At 32.8% G+C, this 20631-nt stretch overlaps 1 protein-coding gene across 3 annotated transcripts; it reads left to right on the top strand.

Moving 5' to 3' along the window:
• The first annotated feature begins 1584 nt into the window (after nucleotides 1-1584).
• LOC106660887 (general vesicular transport factor p115) lies at nucleotides 1585-19879 on the top strand. 3 transcript variants are annotated; one of them, XM_024225472.1, is made up of 15 exons: nucleotides 12048-12223; nucleotides 12294-12522; nucleotides 15268-15384; nucleotides 16317-16485; nucleotides 16550-16646; nucleotides 16707-16908; nucleotides 17383-17483; nucleotides 17567-17796; nucleotides 17853-18010; nucleotides 18074-18402; nucleotides 18465-18575; nucleotides 18649-19170; nucleotides 19241-19324; nucleotides 19390-19515; nucleotides 19572-19879. In XM_024225472.1, the coding sequence occupies exons 1-15, from the start codon at nucleotides 12146-12148 to the stop codon at nucleotides 19632-19634; spliced, it is 2616 nt and encodes an 871-aa protein (XP_024081240.1). In that variant the 5' UTR covers nucleotides 12048-12145; the 3' UTR covers nucleotides 19635-19879. The 3 variants fall into 3 exon arrangements, with proteins under 3 accessions (XP_014239399.2, XP_024081240.1, XP_014239398.1); XM_014383913.2 differs by lacking the exons at nucleotides 12048-12223; nucleotides 12294-12522 and adding an exon at nucleotides 1585-1630; XM_014383912.2 differs by lacking the exon at nucleotides 15268-15384.
• The last annotated feature ends 752 nt before the right edge of the window (nucleotides 19880-20631 follow it).

Here is a 20631-nt window from a genome sequence, read left to right as displayed (position 1 = left end):
CCATCCGGAAAAAGTTTCACTATGTCCCGAACTGCGAAAGGTATTTTTTCCTCCACGTCAAACCGTCACAGGAGAAACTTACAATGTCAGTCAGGACCGGTGTCTTTTAAAATTTTGATCCAGGCTTAGTTAATCGAAAAAGCCTATTGACGTAAGAACACCGCAAACATTACGAGGAAAATTAATAGACATTGGATTTCATTTGCCACATCGGCCAAAACCTGTCGCAAACAGATCACCAGCTTTTCAGAACTTTCAACAACACCTGTAATCAGAAAATTTTGAAATACAACAAAATCGACTCGGGGCTTTTTATATGAATTTCTAAAATATAGATTTTTTTAGAAAAAGTTTGTCTACTTTGGGAGAGGGCAATGAGAGCCAATGGTGATGTACCACATAAGCAATAAATCGTGTTTTTTTTTTTTTTCAATTTATTTATTTATAATTGTTATTTTCATTGTACGAATCACATTTAAATACATTATTACGACTTTTACATATGGTAAGTTAGGTTTTTAAAAAGATTTTCTCAATTTTTCTGAATTATCATCGATAATTATTTTATTAACAATTATTATGATTTGCTTTCATTAGGGATTTAATGGTTATTCCTCATATATTAGAGATTTTCCGTATATAAATAATTTTTTTATTATTAATTTTGATGTAGGAATCACTGATAAATACGTCATTTTGATTTATCGCTTATCTGTGACACTAGGTTCAATTTTATTGGTTTTAAAAGATTTTTGTAGAGCTTATTGAAGTTGCCTTTTCTTTTTGATATCACAACCACTGATAAATAGGTCATTATGAATTATTAACGATAGATAGTAGGCTTAGTTCTATTATTGTTCAAATGTTTTCTCGAAATTTATTAACATTATTTATTTTTTAATTAAAGCAAAATTCAAACAGAAGGGAGAAAAAATAGATTTTTGACAAGTTTTACTGATGAATTGGCGAATTATTAGCATTATTATTATTAACTTCATTAGTTTCATTTTTTATTGGATTTTTAATTTTGTTTTTTCATTTGTTAGATTTTTCTTTCTTTGTTTCTTTTGTAGTTTTGTAAATTTTTTTTATTATTGTTCATTTATTAAAATATGCTGCTTTTTTTATAGGCATAACTGGTGAATTTTTGTGAATTATTAGCGATATTAGAATTCATTTTTATGGTTTTCTCAAGTTTTTGTCAATTTTGTATATTTTTCTTTCCTCTATCGTACTTTGAATTGGTTTTATTCGACTTTCATAGTTTTGTCATCCATTGTTTTTTATATATTTGTATATATTGTGTTGTCCCTGTCTGCCCACGCAGTATCATCAGTCTTTTCTTGAAATTTCTCCTATCATAACGTACATCCTACATGATCATGGGCAACGTTTTGAAATCCCTACTTAAAATTCATACAGAATAACCTATTTAATTGCTTTAAAAAAGCGATTTTCAAAATCTGCCATCTCTTGTTGTATTATTTTCCTTTTAATAAAAGGAGGGCGTGTTCGCGTGGAGCTCGCAAGCCCCCTTGGCTCCCAAGGCTATTTTTATTTATAACATCGTCAGAAGTATGTATCGTAAGTACGTGCGCTTTGGAATGGTTGTCACATCTCAAGATGTCTCGTAAGTCATCACTTTTCTTTTTGATATCACATAGCGAAACAATTTTGCATTAACTGCAAACTGTCGAAGCACGTTTCATACTCGAATAATAATACATTTTTAACATAGGGTTTGGATGAAAAGTACAATAATATAATAGGGAAAAACAGTAGATGTTTTCTAAGTGTAACCTTGAACTATGGTGCCAGTATGGAACCAATTTTACACTCTAGAGGATTTCAAACTCGTCATTATTGATTTCAAAATCGATCGGTAAATTTCCACCAGTATTTCTGTAATCGTTTTAATGTTTAATTTGACTGAAGCCTGTGGTCAAATCCAATTGGACTCGATATCGATGCTGGACAGATGACGGCCACTCGTGACACAATCTGTCCATCAATTTTATCCGATCATTTTCATTTTTGGAAACTGTCACCAACTTCGAAAACGTTTTGATATATCTTTATGAATAATTTTATACTTGCGGACAATGAAGGCTTTCCTGTTTTGCACGGTACCACTGGGACAATTGAAAACGATCGATCACACCAACGCCTTTTCGAGGGAAGTTGTGAAAAAGGATATAAATTAAGGAACAATTTTTTGGAAGTAATATCGGGAGATTTTTTTCCGCAAAGGAAGAATTTATACCTGGACATCAAGAGGAAAATCCATACCCTGTTACCTTGAAAGTGTATTATCGGCATCATTTAGACAGATGTTGGAAAGGATATCTGTATTTTTGGACGTTTGACATCTGTTCCATTGAAGACCGTCAGCACTAAGAATTTTTATTTCAAATTCAATCTTTTAAGTCGGACGCTATTTAAACTGGGGATGAAGTGGCTTGTAATTGGCGTAGCTGACTTCAGCTGTACATCACACCTCTGGCCTAATTTCACCAATTGACATGGCCAACTATGAAAATGAAAAATAGAAATAAATTTAAATGGGCTTTACGGTGTCAAATTGTGATTTCATACACTAAGATGTTCTTGTACTATGTTATGTTTTTTGTTGGAATTTATGCAAGAAAGTGACTTTATTTTAGTTTATTTGATGAAATCTTTTCACCGTTCAATCTTTTTAATAATCGATATCTTCGTAATTATTCGAATAATAGCACCATCGCCTTGGGAAAGGGATCAATTCGTTCAATGATTAATGTCCACAAACGTAAATATTTAAAGAAAATTGACTAAATAAATTATTTTAAAGAAATTAGGAGCCCTTAGAAAATGAGCTGGAAACCAAATTTAGCCACAGTCTTATGGAATTGTTTAACAAAAATCAAATAGTACGAGAAATATTTATAACAATACAAACAGATACCTACTTATTTGTCCAAAATTGGCCATTTTTTTATGGAATTGTTTTAAAAAAAATCAAATTTTACGAGAAATATTTTTAACAGTACAATAGATACCTACTCTTTTGTCATTTTTATTCTACAAATTTTTCACAATTATTGTTGTTTATTCGGTACTGGGAAATTGTTGGAACCCGTTTTCACCATTCAATCCTTTCTTTCCTTCCAGTTTGTCAAAAGACGACACTTTAACGATAAAAAGGCGCCCGGAAGGAATTGAAATTGAATCCCAATGGATTTTCCTAATTACCCGTCTTATTTTGTGTTTTTATTTTTTGTGTGTGAATTTTTATTTTTCATAGATGACCCAGTGAAAAACGTATATTTGTCATTAAACATTATACTGAATCCTCTTATCAACCCTTCTGTATAAATAGATTAGTAAAGTTTTATTATGATTTTATTATTAAACCTGATTAAAATCGGTTAACATGGGACCAAGGTGGCCGAATGTTTAGGGTGTCCGACTCGACTCGTATTTGCCTCGCTAGGAGGTTCTAGGTTCGAATCCCGGCATAGCCCATGGCGTTACAATTGACAATGGTATGAAAAAGGTATTGAAAATGGTTCGTCTCCTCGTCCGCGACACCCAACGGGTAGTTCGACGTTAAGCCCTCCTTTATGTCTACATTTTTTTTTTAAATCGTTTAACAATGTCCTCTACTCTTTTAGAATCGTTACTTCAAAATGTGAATTTGATCGTTCAATTATAATTTCCGACATTATTGATTAAAATAAATGGCCGGAAATACGAAAAAAATTATTAAGTCCGAGAATTTATCCTCTGATTTAGTTAATATCATCAACCTCTAATTGTGTCAATTAATCAATTTGGCTACGGCGAATTCTAGGTAGACTATTTCGGTTGGATATTGTCCATTACTAACGCTCAGAGCAGTCACGATGTCGTTCTTAATTGATATCAACAATTTAAGCTTTTGTCAGCAGTTTGATCCGCCATGATCATCTACGCCAGTTCTCGTACGTCTCATAAATTATCAATACGGTCAAGAACGGCGAAAATGCTGACTTTTTACAATATCAGACAAAAGGGGAAAAAAAACTTCGTGCTTCCTTACGGCAATCATGAATTAAATGGTTTAATGCGCATAATGCTTATTCTTCCAAAATCGGTCCTCTTGATTCTATTTAAGGCCCAGATTATTTCAAGCTGTGTTTAAGAGTCAAAGGAAAAAGTGGAAAGAGCGGTGAAGATCAAACCCTGGTGTTAACTTCATGCCGATTAGTTTGGTCCATTTGTATTCAACACAGTTTGAACATGAGAACGGGAAGCGGTTTCTTGTTAACCACGGCTTCTGAATAATATGTAGCTGCTGCCTCTCTACAAACTGGTCAATGCATAAAAGACGAAGAAAATAGGACTTTTATTTTTAAAAAAATTGTTTGGTGAAATCCCTTTGTCTAGGTTTTTGATAATGGCACGTTCCTGAATTTTGCAATCGTCATAGGACTAAAAATCGTGACATGCAGCGAGATTAGAAGGTTCAGGGTGATGATGCTAAAAACCCCTTTAACTACCTACTGAAAATGTTTCACCCAGCACTTAAGATATTTATTTTTTAAGGAAATATTTAAGTGGCACTCTGTCTCATTTTGAGGAAGTAATGGCGAAGTGGCACAATTATTGGCACATATACTGAATAATTCGACAAAGTACACTACAGGAGAATCTATGTTTTATTTTATAGAATATTTAACTGGTATTTAATTGATATGTGTACGAAATTGCTTGAAGAAAATTTCCCAGTTTATGAACCTGCTGAAAAATAATTCAACATAATAATAATTTTTAAATAATAATAAACATAATTTTCGATTAATTAAGGTTTTTAGTTAAGATAAAAAAGTCAGTGTTACGAGCGGGATTCGAACCCACGATCTTCGGCTAGATACGCCCCTGCTCTAACACTTGAGCTATCGAGACCTCGATCCATTTAGACACAAACTTTTGAATTTTCCCTCCTTTTTGGCATTTTTTAATTTTTTTATTCAACTAAAAACCTTAATTAATTTAAAGATGTTAATTGGTCAAGCGGACCACGAAAACTAGTGAATTTAATAAACAATAATAATTCAACAATAATCCACCTACCTAAACATTACAGGCTTTTTATTTATTTATTTATTTTTTTATAAAATTCTTTCCAAAAAGTGAATTGATATACTCATTTCACTTCAATTATTTATATTTATTGGACTTGCCAGTTTCATTTTGGAAATATAAAATTTAGCGAGAATAAGAGGACCGAAATTGTCAGTCGGTTGAAAAATGATTCATCAAAATCCAACCATCCACTCAACAGTGGAAGTATTTTTTAAATGGACCATTTTACTAGCCCTAATAGGCTCATTTTGAGGAGGAAATGACGAACGTGCCTTTCGAAAAAACAGCGAGAACAACCGGACCAGGAACAATCGAACTGCTGACAAATGTTCTCCGACTCGTCAAACTACAACAGTCTAGGTGTTTTATTAATAAAATATTTTAGTGGTTCTAACAATCCCGTTGAAAAGACGAAAAGAACGTGCTAGCACAAAAACAACGAGAATACGCGAACCAAATTTGTGGAACTTCAGATAATGCCCAAAAATTAATGCAGGTCGACGTCTTTTTTATACAATACTTTATCGATCCCAACTGTCCCATTTTGGAAACTTAAAACACCGAGAATGTCCGAACCGAAATGAAATTGCTATATTATAGAAAAATGATCAAAAATTGACAAAGCTCGAGGGAATTTTTAATAGGAACTAAACCTGCATATGCTGATCAGACGGACCAAACTGCTGGAAATGTTCAAAAAATGGCACAGTTAGAGTTTATAATAAAATATTTTACTGGTCCTAACAGACGTAAACAGCAATAATAGGCGGGCCAGAACTCTCAATCTGTAGAAAATGCTCAAAACAACACAGTATTTTTTATATTTTTTTAAAATATAATATTTAAACGTCCTAACAGTTCATAATATTGAACACATAAAACAGCGAAAATAGGCGAATAAAAAATAGTATATTAACTTAAAATTGGTTAAATAGCTTAAAACTTCCTTTAATTTATTTTTGCTGCAATTTATAATGCTGAACATAACATGTAATTTCATTGTAAAATTTGCTGTACATACTGGAAGTCATCTCGTTGAATTAATAAATAAATTAATTGTACCATTTATTATTGCAATAAAAACACCGTGCATTTCATTCAATTTTATTTTAAAAACTAAATGACAAATGTCACCAATACTAATTTAAAAAAATACAACTATGCAAAAGTTAGTTCAGAATTTAGACGAATATATTTGGTTAGAAGAAGAATTTTAACTGAGTTTGCCAGCTGGCCGTTATTGATCACCTCCGGGTCCGCCTATTCTCGCTTCACGCCATCGACAATGGATCAACGAGGAAGAAAAGAGCAAACAGACATCCATTTAAGATTGAGTTAAACTTAATCTCGTTTGGTCAAGGACAGCCGACGACAATCAGCTTGGCCGACGAGAACAATGGTCAAAAGGTTGATAAAATAAGCCGTTTATAACTTCCTTAAACGAAGAATTCATTTTTTTTTTATCATTAAAATGTTATTATATTTATTTCAGAAATTTATTTATTAACAACCTACTTTAAAGTATAGCTTTTAGAATTTTTTGAATCCTTTTATTCCATATTTTCACTTCTGTTTCGTTTATACCGTTGCATGGCAAATAACTATTATCGGTCAAGTATTTCATATATCGTGTAAATACCGTTGCATGTTCGAAATTGCATGTTACAACGTGATGTCAAACGCAGTCATTTACAATTGCAAAAAACAATATATTCTCCCATAAACAAGTTTTATGAACATTTGTACATTTATAACCACAGGCAATCCGGCTGTATTTGATTATTCCACAATCTCTTAATAAAATGCGTTTTTCTTTAAACACTCCCTATGAAAAAGGAGAAGAAATAGCGGATTAGAAAGCCAATTCAATCTGACGTCTTGGACAACAATGCAAGCGTTATTAACAGGATTATTGAATAAACTTTAGCATTGTAAAAAGTAAATTTTGTTTGAACCACGACAATTTTATTTCGGTTTTTCCTTAACTAGCGATTTGTTGAAACAATTGTTTTTGAACTGAAAAATGAGGTTAAACCTTAGCAACACGAAACACTTGATCTTCTGACAGTAAAAAATTTTCTGTCTATAAATTTCAACATTTGCAAAAGTTCTGCTGATTCTGACAATATCAGCTAAATAATACACCACCTGCTATCTGTTGGTTAGGTCGAGAACAAGTTTCGTCTCTTCACCAAAGGCCGGATAGGTGGCGACTACGGCTCTCTTGACGACAAAATTGTGAAGCAAATTAAGGGCGAATGGGAAATTCTACCTGGCACCCACTGTCTCAGGCTGACGAAAATATCAGGAACAATTTACAATATAAGAAAATCAAAATGAAAATTTGAGTAGAGCTGCCTTCCGAATGGATTGTCGAACATTTTTTTCCGATGAAGAACAGTATATCGTGAAGCCCTTTTCTTATTATTGGTTTCTTACCGGCCCGGAACTTGGTTAAGTGGCGTCCAACTTCCATTTGGAGAAATGCCGAAGAAGGGAAGAATGGTCGATTGATTTTTTTTCGATAAAGCACCAAGGAAGAACAGTTTTTCTCTTTTCTTATTCATTTTATTGTACAATTTTACAATGTCCAACGCATAGAGAAAACAATCTTATTCCCACATTAACTAAAATTAATTAAGGTTTTTAGTTGAGATAAAAAAAGTCAGTGTCACGAGCGGGATTCGAACCCACGGTCTTCGGCTAGATACGCCCCTGCTCTACCACTTGAGCTATCGTGACCTCGATGGCTCGATCCACTCAGACCCTAACTTCCCATCTCAACCCCACCTTTTAGTTAGTGTCCGAGTGGATCGAGGTCACGATAGCTCAAGTGGTAGAGCAGCGGCGTATCAAGCCGAAGGTCGTGGGTTCGAATCTCGCTCGTGACACTGACTTTTTTATCTCAACTTAAAACCTTAATTAATTGATAGATATAATTGGGCAAGCGGACCACTAAAACTAGTGAAATTAACTAAAATTACTTCTTTCAATGAATTAATATTTTTATGTAAGGTCTTGGCTGAAATGAAGTTAGTGCCGCGAGCGAGATTCGAACTTAGCTCGTTGAAGCCGAAGAATGTGGGTTCGAATCCCGCTCATGGCACTAGCTTTTTCGTTTCAACCAAGACCTTACATAAAAATAATAATTCATTGAACGAAGTAATTTGGTCCATCAGACACTAAACAAAATGGATTTAACTAAAACAGACGTTCATTTGAAATATGTAATTCTGGTATCCCAAAATCAAACATAGGTATTATATAAAAGAGGATCCCTATAAGGCCAGCATGTCCCAACCTCCGTTCTTAATCACCGCCATCCTGACGCTAAAAATGCAATAAAAAAACAGCAGCTCAGTTGGCACAGATTGGGTTGAGAGAAAATTCGTACCTTCAGTTACCGGAGGTTTCGATATCGCAAATAGAAATGTATAGTTAGTGACCGTTAATTAATGTTTTTTAGAGATGTGTGGTGTTTAGTGACCGTTAGCCAATGATTATTTGGAGATCGTGAGGTGCGGTCTGGTGTGACGTAGGTTTTAGAAAAACATTTTCTTTATCATGCCAACGTTTCGGTCTTTATTGAGATCATCTTCAGCGCGATTGTGTGATGTGATGATGATGATATATGTATGTTATCGATATTGAATTTGATTAATGATATTGGCGTAGCTGCGGCTGAGTTTACATGTGTCTGTTCTGTAATTGATGCTATGTTTATCCCTGTTGATGTAAACGATTTCTAAAAAGTTACGTTTATGTTTGTTTTGTTCTGTGTGTAATATCTTTGGATTGTTAAAGTCGAAATTGTGTTGGTTTTCAAAATGGTGGCAACATTACATCGACAGGATTTTTTTCCCTACATATATTTGTAAAATTTAAACAATGTTTATAAATACCAGGCCCTGAAGATGGTCTCAATAAAGATCGAAACGTTGGCACGACAAAGAAAATGTTATTCTAAACCTACAGCACACCAGACCGTATCTCCCGATCTCTGAATAATTAGTTTAACATTTAAAGAAAGATATGATATATTGAATAACCAAATAAACTAATACAATCTTTACATGATAAAGTACAAACACAATATGTAAATAATTTAAAACTCTTAATAATTAATAGGACAAATATGACTACTAAACACAAATACTTACATGGTTTATTATAAATGATCTTAGATTAAAACTATAATTAATTAAAAATTTTATGTTTTAGAACGTTTGAACCAATGGGATGTATAACAAATAAATTTTATTATAAAAGAACTATATACTTTTATCAAGTCTGATTCCCTTTTCTTCTATTGCCTGGGATTTCCAAACCGGCCTCTTTGCCACAAGGTTTCCAATATTTTAATTTTTTTTTTTTGTGTGTCTTGCGATACAATCCCTTTCACCCTTCTTACCTTTATTGAACGCCAGATCCCGTATTTGTATTATACTGCCTAGGATTATGAGACAATGCTATGCGGCCGCTTTGGTACAAAGGGTACCTACATTTACAATAACATTAAAATGTTTGAACTAATGCCATTTGTAAGAAAATACTTTCTATTATAAAAGAATCACATACTTTTACGATGGCCGATTTCCTCTTCTTACATTGCCTGGGATTTCCTAGCCGGCCTCTTTGCCACAAAGGTTGCCGACATTTCTAATTCCAATTACTTCTTTTAGACCAACGGTTTAAACTATAAAATAGAGAGGATTCACCCAATAATTATGGCATCATAATTTTTTAGGAAGAAACATGGAAAATTTGAGGAAATACACCAAAGAGTATTTGGACCAAATACTAGTTTTCTTTTGTTCTGCCGGAAGGTATAAGTTTAGAATAATTATTCGGAAATCGTGAAATGCGGTCTGGTGTGACGTAGGTTTCAGAAAAACATTTTCTTTATCGTGGCAATGTTTCGATCTTTATTGAGGTCATCTTCAGGGACTGGGATTTACAAACATTGTTTAAATTTAATAAATACATATAGGATGTAATATAATGCTTTATATTTCAGGCTTTATTATGGATAAGGTGCTGAAACTTACTGCTGCAGAATAGCACGGTTTACATAAATGTGTAGGTTAAGTGACCGTTAATCGATATTTATTTAGAAATCGTGAGATGCGGTCTGGTGTGATGTAGGTTTAGAATAACATTTTTTTTGTCGTGCCAACGTTTCGATCTTTATTGAGATCATCTTCAGAGCCTGAGTTTTATAAACATTGTTTAAATTATACAAATACATGTAAGGTGTGAAAATGAATTTCTATATTGTGTGCATCATTGTATAAATTCGTTTTCATACCTTACATATATTTGTATAATTTAAACAATGTTTATAAATCCCAGGCCCTGAAGATGATCTCAATAATGATCGAAACGTTGCCACGTTAAAGAAAATGTTTTGCTAAACCTACATCACACCAGAACGCATCTCTCGATCTTTATCATCGCAATAGAATTTCATATTAGCCAACAATGTAAATTATTGGTAAAAGTTTCACTCCTGGGCTGTATTCTTAAAAAATTCGATAATTCAAATTGTCCTTATCCCTCATGTTGATTATAAAATTATAATTATTAATTCCACCGGAGAGAACAACTGTATTGAATAAGAAAGTTGTAATGGAACATGATGAATTATTAATTATTAAGGCAGTTAAAAGTGGGTATAAATGTGATTGTTACGAAAGAACATTATAAAGAAAGTCCAACCTGTTAAATTATGAAATTTATTAAATTGTGGAAATTGTTACGTACTGCTAAAAGTTAATAATATGTTCTGACTGCATTATAAATTATTGGGGGAAAAAGCAAAAATTGATGATTAATAATTCTTTAGTTATTTTTTAATAGTTATGTATACTTGCAACAAACTTAAACTTTAACAAACTTAAAAGTCGGTGCTTTAATTTCCGAAAAACGAGGTAATATAGAACTTTGTTTTACTTATTTAATAATTTATTCTTAGGTCGTTTCTGTTCATTTTTCGTGTTTTTGTCTGTCAGACACGTTTCAGCTTCTCGCCATCTTCAGTAGTGTCACTTCATCATGTCTGAAGAACGCTAGTAAATTATTTTTTTTTTCTCTTTATATTTGTTACCTGCATTTATCAGTTCATACTAGTTAAGCCTGTTTAGTGCTTTTTAACTGGACGTATTAAGGGTCTTTATTATTCTTCTATTATATGTTAATAATTTTATCATTCTACATAGAATATTACAATTTTGCTGAACAAAACAAATTAATTTTTAAAAAAAGTATTCAAGGAACAATATATAATTCACATGCAATATGATTTTATGCACAATATTATAACTGTACTGTCTTCAAAAATGTAAAATGCATAAAAATATTTAGTGTGATCGATTCCAAAAATTACGGTCCGTCTATCCTCGCTGTTTAGTCTGTCAGTGGCGTTTAGGCTTCTCGCCGTTCAATACAAAAATGGTAAAATGTGTAATACATTTAATATTTAGCTTTTGATCAGATTTAATAATTAAAAAAATAAGAACCAACCTCTGAAGATGGCGAGTTGCCGAAACTGAACCGACAAACCAAAACAGCAAGGTTTTTTAAAATTCAATTAATTATTCATTTTTATCTAAGGTCTTCATTGGGATGAAAAAGAGAGGGATTGGAATGATTCTCACGATATATCTCAAGTGGTTAGCCAGCGACGTATTGTGCCGAAGGTCGTGGGTTCGAATCCTGCTCGTGACATTAACTTTTTTATCTCAATGAAGACCTTAGATAAAAAAAGAATAATTAATCAAATAATTAATGGTCAATTGTGATCGCTAAACATATATGGGTTTTTAAAATTATTTTTATTTATTTAATTATTTATTGATGGACAGAGCACATCCTTCTACGGAGGTACTTTTAATGGTGTTTAGGGAAAATTTGTGCACCGTCCAAACGTTGGCCGACCTGACGGATAACCGCACCGCCTTTCTCTTATCTCCAGTCTGTCGTGTTGGGCAGTTTCGTAAACAAATAAATATTGTGGTTAGATAGTTCAGTCACAAAAATCATGGAATATTTCAAAAGCAGTTTAAAATCTGTACTCGGAGCCCAGGATCCGTCCCAACAGCCGACCGGTGCAGAAGTCGTAAGTCCGCCGTCATAGAACATCTCCGGCTGTCCATCTGGCAACAAACGCCTCAGGGTTCCTTTTTCAGGTGGATCGCCTGGTGGAGAGAGTGCAGTCGTGCACCCTTTTGGAAGACAGGCGAGGTGCGTGCCGCACCATAAAAGCTCTTTCGAAGAAGCACAGAGTCCACGTCGGTGCCCAGGGAATGCAAGCTCTCATCGGCGTTCTGCAAACCGACAAGGAGGACTGTGAAATCATTGGCTACGCCCTGGACACTCTCTGCAACATCATGTCACCAACAGTATTTGAAGAAGAAGGTGACTTTTTTTTTGTTCAACACTTCAAAAGCTCAAGTAGTTTGAAGTTTCCAACTTGATGGTGCTGAGTCACAAACTGACAAGACACATCCTGAAAAAATGTTTATGTGAGTGCAGATTAGGTTAAAGAGCCTTCTACACCACATCCATCAAGTAGGTCTATCGTTCTCCAACTTATACTTGTACAGTCAACTCTTGTTAATTCGAAACTTGATAATTCGAATTTCTTCATGATACAAACTCCTCAGCAAGACTCTTCAGTACAGTTTTTTGATACACTCAATAATACGAAATATTTTTCATAACAGGGAGAGAAAAGCATGCTATTAATCGAAATGGAGCTATGTTATACTTACTTATGTACTATGTTTATAATTTGCACTTTTTCTTTGCTATATCCTTTTAAATGTCCACTTATTGTTTACTTCCATACAGCCTAAGGTTCCTTCGAACTTTCTCTTGTTTGTTATGTTCTGCAGTCAGTGTAGTCATTGTGTTCTCAGCAGTGGTCACTTCAGACAATCAAGTAGGACACCAGGTAGTATTTTTTTTGAAACCGTGGTATCACAGAAGCATTACTTCCTGTGGCACAGTGCGTTGGATACCTACATCCATATAGGTTGTACGGTAGGTAACCAATAAAATTGAAGACAAGTTTATTCCTTTTATTTTAGTTGCGTTGTTTCCAACCTAATCTTTATTTAACGTCATGCCTAAATATTTTACTGAACTCAGGAACTTTATTGTTGAAGGTTTATCTACTAATTTTTATTATGTGAAGTTAACATGTACAGATTTATTGTCGCTTAGTTTAAACTTCTAAGTTCCAGTCCATTGATACTAACAAAAATTGATTATTTTTTAAATGAAGTTTTTTTTTTTCACTTACTGTTGATTTTATGGCGTATACATATAAAAACAGTAAAGCACCAGATGATAGTGTTCATGAAGTGAATAACATAATATTTCATTTGATAGATAGGCAAATGCCTTCCTACCGTTGTACAGTTTGGTACATGAAATCCCTAATAATTACTTTTTAAAAAATTATCCAAAGACTTGTAAATAAAGAAGGTTTTTCTAGAATTATTCCAATTAATTATTCTTTTAATCTAAGGCTTTTTTGGTTGAGATGAAAAATTAGTGTCACGAGCAGAATTCAAACCCTCGACCTTCGGCTGAATGCACTGTTCCTTTAACCACTTGAGCTATTGTGACTTTGATCCCCTCGGAACTAACCACCCATCTCAACCTACAACCATTCAAATTTTCCCTCTCTTTGTCATATTTTCAAATTTTTTAATTTTTTATCTCAACCAAAAACCACCAATAAAAAGAATAATTAATTGAAATAATTATTTATGGTCAATTATGACCATTCAGCAAAATACAGATTAATTTAACAATTAAAAATAAGTAATTACTTCACTAACAGCTCCCTGTGGCAACTTCATAAGTCACTGAGAATTGAATCCTGATTACTCGACATTTGAAAATAGGGCAAAAAAGAGGGTAAATTCGAACGGTTGTAGGTTCAGATGGGGAGTTGGTGTCCGAGGAGATCTAAGTCACAATAGCTCAAGTGGTTGGAGCAGCGGTGTATTGAGCCAAAGTTGTGGGTTCGAATCCTGCTTGTGACACTAATGTTTCATCTCAAGGAAAAAAAAAATTAGATAAAAAAATTATTATTTGGAATAATTAAGTTATAACTGCAAAAAATGCATTTAAAATTTTAACCATTTTTTCTTTCTTTATGATACTTTGAACGTCTTGATTCTTCTTAAGTCCTTCTGAAACTCCTGTGGTTTCTAAAGTAGGGCAATAAAAATTAAAATTGATAGTTACCTATCATCTTGGTCTGCTTATCCTCCATCTTCCATGCTTACTGGGGGTTGTTTCTTGAGAAATCACCCAGACACTGAAGATGGCCAAATGCTGAAACGCCTCTGACTTACAAATCTCACCAAAGCGATAGATAACTTTCAAACTGTAGGTTTATCCAAGCCATTGATTTTACTTAAATTTATTGCAGGGGACCCATTTTTAATCACCAATTATGATTATATCTTTTTTAGATTATATATTTAAAAAAAATTGTTTTGAAGCAGAATTAAAGGAACAAGCTTTTTGGCATCAGTTAACCTGGTATCCATTTATCCAGCTTTTTTACATGTTTATGATTTAATTGCAAAATGGAAGGACAAAAAGAATTGTCAGCTGCCTTACAGATTTCATCCGTCTGCTGTTATTCCAACAGTTTTATAAAACAAACCGATTAATATGACTAGGACAAATGCAAATTCGCATTAAACATTTTTACAGTGTTTACAAAACTTTGCACAAAAAATTTATTAAACACATCTAATAATAACAGCAAGAATTTATTGCGTTATAAAAAGTACATCTACCTTCTTTGAATAAGTAAAGAAAATTTTTATATACTAGTTTAATAGGGGGTAAGACCAACACTGAGTAATAGGAATTACTTTTATTCTACTTTAACGATTTTCACTATTCTGAATTTAAAAATAATAATAAATGTAGGGTTTATATGTATTTGCATTATTTTTGCTTCTGTTGTAAATGCCATTACACTATTAGTTGTAAACTATTGACTTATTATTTAACTGAATACTTCATATAATCATATTAAATTTGTTTGGAATACATCATACAAATAAATATTGGGGTAGAATAAGTTTGTATTTGTCACCATGCAAGAATTAAATGTCCTAATCAATCTAGGTAGTTTTGATCTTCTTGGAATAGACGATAACGCAGAGAACATGTGGAGCCCCAGCTCGTATTTCAAATCAGGCTTCACAGCCCGGTGGGATTCAGTTATTTGGGCTAAGAAATCAGGTGATGTATGATCATCACAAACTGTGTTTATTTTCTCATATAATACCTCGGAGAATCTTCTAAAAGGGAGTGATAATATTTCAATTGGCGCAATCTGAAAGCATGACTAAAACTGTCAGTATTATAAATAAATATTCAATGATTGCTTTAGTTGGAAGTAATATGAACAAGCATTTTGCTTGTTAAAATTCCTTTTTTTTCTTTTTTATTATTTTTTATAATTTTTTTTTTTAAAGATTGGTAGAGACAGAATTAAGGTTTTTTAAAACTAAAGTTACCTGCTTTTCAAATATATAAATGATTAATAAATCTATGTGGGTATAATTATACTGTTTTTACCCTTAGACTATCGAGAAATTAAGCCTCATTATTGTTTTTATTACCGATAAATTGTGCATGTAAATGTAGCTGGAACAATTTTTTTTTTTAAATCTGAGATTGTAAGTTACATTCAGTAGTAGTAATTTATTATAAATAACAATTTTATTATGCAAGCCAAGGTGATAATTGTAAAACTAAAATATAAACATATCATAAACAGCTTTTTTCCACCCATTTAAAATTTATTAATTTCTATACCCATTTTAATTTTTACATACTGTATTGGGCATGTTATTTAATTTAATAGTTTAGCTGAGTTCTTTTCTTTGACAATTGTGTCCTGAAATTTTTATGAGTGGCTCTGGTAAACGAACAGACAGCAGAGGCTCATCACTTGAATTTGTTAGACATTTGATTAAATGGAATGTGAAAAACTTCGAAGAATATCATTTTTCTCTGCAGTTTCAAAATAAATAAGTCTGTCAAAAAAAAGATGTCGTTTATTTCCCTAAATAATGGCTACCTTAACTGAAAATGTTCAAAATACTTAACAAAACTTTATATGTCTGGTTTTAGCTTCTGCTGTTAACAACTTTATTATTTTTTTACAGAATGTTCAGAGGTAGATCAGGAGGCCTTACTTCATGTCGGAGAACAGTTTACAGAAATATTTCTCAAAGAGACATACAATGTTTTGTTAGTTTTGAATTTCCTTGAAGAATATGATTTTAAAGTTAGATGGCCTGCTCTGAAGCTTTTGACAATCCTTTTAAGAAACAGGTTCTCCAAAACTTTAACCGTGCAATATTCAATTTTCATTTGTAATTTTGTTTAAATATTTTAGGTTGAGAGATATTCAAGAAATTATACTAGTCAGCCCGATGGGCGTATCAAAACTTATGGATCTTCTAAGCGACAGTAGGGAAGTTATTAGGAATGATGTAAGAATTATTTAATATAACACATTTTCAGGAAGTAAATCATAACATTCTTTTTTTCAGACATTACTGTTGCTGTTTCAACTGACAAAAGCAAACGCCAACATACAGAAAATTGTTGCATTTGAAAACGCCTTCGACAGGTTGTTTGATGTAATCAATGAAGAGGGATGTGCAAGTGGAGGAATTGTAGTAGAGGATTGCCTGCTTGTAATGGTGAACTTACTTAAAAACAACACTTCAAATCAAAATTTCTTTAAAGAAGGTAAGTTCTATTTATGTTATTTTGATTACCAATTACAGATATATATAAGTTCAGTAATTTTTTTGCAATAATTTTTGTAAAAAACTCTAAGGGCTGGAATCGTACCCAGAACCACTAGAAAAGCTAGAAATAATGAATGTGGGATGAGTATGTACATTCACTTTTTCTAAATGATGGTTGTACTCACAGATTTAGGACTATCTTTTACAAAAAGTTATTTAAAAAAAAACCACTTTCGTGGCTAATACAAGAATTGGTTGCCAAATGTAAGATAAACAACTTGAGTCAAATACCAAATTATAAATAAAAATTGGTCCAACTAACTTTTAAAATTACTTGTGATGTAGAAGAGGTAAAAATCATTACTGATCAAAAATGTTAGACCTAACTGAAATTAAGGCTGTTAAATAAAAATCTTCCCATATTACTTATATTTTATTGTCGCTTCATAGAAAAGTGTATTTGGTATTTTAGGAAGTTACATTAAAAAACTCTGCCCCCTGTTTGAATTATCAACCGGAAATGAAGAAACTTGGCCACCGCAAAAAGTGGCAAATCTTCTCTGTGGCCTTCAGGTACTTGGATTGGGCATTTGCCTGTTTAAACAGTAATCCTCTGTTTTTTTAATCCGACATCTGTCTTTTGTTTGTTCTATAAGGTTATCAGATGTCTCATATCCCCTAGTAATTCTGCTCAGATTACAACGGCATGTCAAAATATTTTATACTCCAGTGGTATATTCAATGCTTTATCGTCAATCCTCATGTCACCAAGTGTGCATGTAAATTTCCTGACTGAAGCTATTTTCACCTTGAGCGAGATGATAAGAGGCAATGAACAAAATCAGCAACATTTTTCTACTATTATGGCACCTTCTACACCACCAAGGTATATCAACATTATTAAAATATTATGCATGGTATAATGATTTTTTTACATTTTAGAGAAGCGATCGTAGTTTTATTGACATCTATGGTTAATGAGAAACAGCAGCTGGGTTTACGATGTGCAGCATTGTATTGTTTTCAATGTTACCTTTTTAAAAATGAGGTTGGCCAAGCACAGCTTTTGCAAACTTTAATGCTAACATCACCAACAGATTGTATGACATAAACCCTGTCGTTTTTAACAATTTTGCTTATTGATTTAACTTTATTTATTTCAGTCAACAAAGTTACAAGTGGCCAGCTACTTTGTACTAGCATGTTTTCCCACGACTCTCTGTCAAGTTGGTTAAGTTCAGTCGGATTATCCTATGCGTTGATAGAAAATCCAGTTCAAAAGGAACAACTTTTACGTGTTCTCATAGCGCCGGATCCAAATTCCTCACCCGTGACTTTGATACATCAAGTTAGTGTTTTAATGCAACAAACAAACAAAGTTCAAGGGAAGCTTGGAATTCTAATATTGTTGGCAACTTGGCTCTCACATTGTCCTTTAGCTGTAAGACATTTTCTCGAGGTTCCTACTGTCATCCCTTATCTTACAGCCCAGGTATATTAAACTATAATTATATATTAATTTAAATAGATTTATAGACCAATAAATTTTTTTAGGCCTGTTCATCAGAAAGAGATGATAATGAAGAGTTAGTACAAGGGTTGTGTGCATTCCTTTTTGGCATTTGTATAATTTTTAATGATGGTTCCATTTCTGTGTACACAAAAGTAAATATTTATTTACATAACTATGTAATTTCTATTAAAGAAAACAAAATTTTAATTTAAGTAAATTTTTTAGGACTCATTGTTGCTTATTATAAACAATAGGATTGGAAAGGAACTTTTTATCGCGAAAATGGGTGAGGTTTCAAAGCACGAACATTACAGCAAAGCTGCCAAACAGCCTTTTCCCAGGGCGACGAGCCCCGACGAGCTTTTATTGGATTACGAATTCTGCAAACTGTTTAAAGTGCTTGAAAGCATGATTGTCAAAGCATTGATATCAGACAAATCCACCATAGACGTCAGTGGCGAAATCGCAGATTCGACGCTGGTCTCGGAGTACAAAAACCTTATCAGGGACCAAGACAGGAAAATCGCAGAGCTCGAGGCTCAGTGCGAGAACTTGCAAAAACAGAAAATGGATCTGCACTCGAATCTAGAACAGCTGACAGCCAATGTGGCAAGAATGTCAGATGAAAACACATTGCTAAGAGCTCAAGTAAATGCTTGTGGCCTTAATATAAATACAGATCTCAATCTACAGTTAGAAAGTTGGAAAAATGAATGCATGCGAAAAGATTCTACTATTCAGGATTTAGTAAATTACTTACTCTTTTTTTTTATTGTATATGTCCATGCGATTGAATATATAAATTATCTTTTCTTAGGAAATGAAATTGGGACAAATGCATTTACATCAACAACAACAGCAACAGCCTCAACATCCTACTCAAAATAATCTTCAATCAAAAGTAAGCAAAATTAAAATTCCTTCAAACATTATAAAACATGTAATTATATTAATTTTTATCTGCAGGTGGATGAACTCCAAGATGAGGTAGACCGTTTGATGAAAGATCAGGAAGACCTACTAGTCCTATTAGCCGATAAAGAAAAACTGTTGACCACTTACTCGGAAAAATTGAAATCACTCGGAATAAAAGTAATTTACATTAAGATTTTTTTTTAAATGTGTTTTTAATATCAACCTTATTTCAGGTTGAAGAAGAAAGTTGTGAAGCACCTGCTCAAATCATACATGACGTCAATAGTATGGCATAGCAATTTTTGTTCATTAACGAAAATTCGATTAAGGTGGTAAAAACCGTGACTGTACCGTGGGAATGTGAATAAGCGTTGAATGAACTTTTGAACTGAATTGAATACAGATTTTATTTACAAGTGTCAAAGTAGTCTCTAAAATACAACAGTATTTTATTTATTTGAATTAGATAACTTGTATAATCTATGTATATAACTATCGTATTGTTAGCTTTGTTGAATATTATATATTTTTTAATAAGATATCTTTTGATATTTATACTTTTATCAAAAAACAATGAATTCCGTCCTCCCTCACATACGATCCAAAATCCTAGATAATAATGGCAAATTTAAACGCATATTAGTTTTCTAAAATCTTACAATTTATTGAACAATATTTAAATTAATAAGCGCATAGCAGGTGAAATTAGCTCATAGAGGAAATCACTACTAGCGAGGAGTGAGTGAGTAAGTGCGCCTATTGGCTTCTTTATGCGAAGCCATATCACTGCATGGGTTAAAATTCTGCTCATTTTATTAAACCATGCCAGTACAACCAAGAAATTTTATTTATATGGTTGACGGAAGACAAAAAAAAAAAAAAACGCTTTGTCACACTCTACAACTATGCCCACGCATGACTAGATAGAAGTCTTTTTTTTTTTTTTTTTTTTTTAAATATTGTTACTACATTTATTTGTACTCCATTATGTCTAGTGGTCTAATTGACAAACTACTTCTTTCAATTAATTATTCTTCTTATGTGTCTTGGTTGAGACAAATGGCAAAAAAGAGGGAAAACACAAAAAGTTGTAGGTTGAGATGGGAAGTTAGTGTCCGAGTGGATCAGAGTCACGATAGCTCAAGTGGTTACAGCAACAGTGTATTGAGCCGAAGGTCGTGGGTACGAATCCAACTCGTGACACTAACTTTTTCATTTCAACCAAGACCTTGCATAAAAAAAAATAATTTATTTGTACTATCCAAATTACTAATTACTTTGCATTATCCATGT

Source organism: Cimex lectularius, unplaced genomic scaffold, assembly GCF_000648675.2.
Source record: "Cimex lectularius strain Harlan isolate CLEC.00 unplaced genomic scaffold, Clec_2.1 scaffold96, whole genome shotgun sequence".
Classification (NCBI taxonomy): Eukaryota; Metazoa; Arthropoda; class Insecta; order Hemiptera; family Cimicidae; genus Cimex; species Cimex lectularius.
This window is presented reverse-complemented; position numbering and strand designations above follow the sequence as displayed.

Excerpts from the sequence above, each read along its gene's own strand:
- LOC106660887 (XM_024225472.1), top strand. The coding sequence starts at position 12,146 with ATGGAATATTTCAAAAGCAGTTTAAAATCTGTACTCGGAGCCCAGGAT. Across the intron at positions 16,486-16,549 it reads ACAATCCTTTTAAGAAACAG|GTTGAGAGATATTCAAGAAA; the intron begins GTTCTCCAAAAC and ends TAAATATTTTAG. Across the intron at positions 19,516-19,571 it reads TGAAATCACTCGGAATAAAA|GTTGAAGAAGAAAGTTGTGA; the intron begins GTAATTTACATT and ends ACCTTATTTCAG.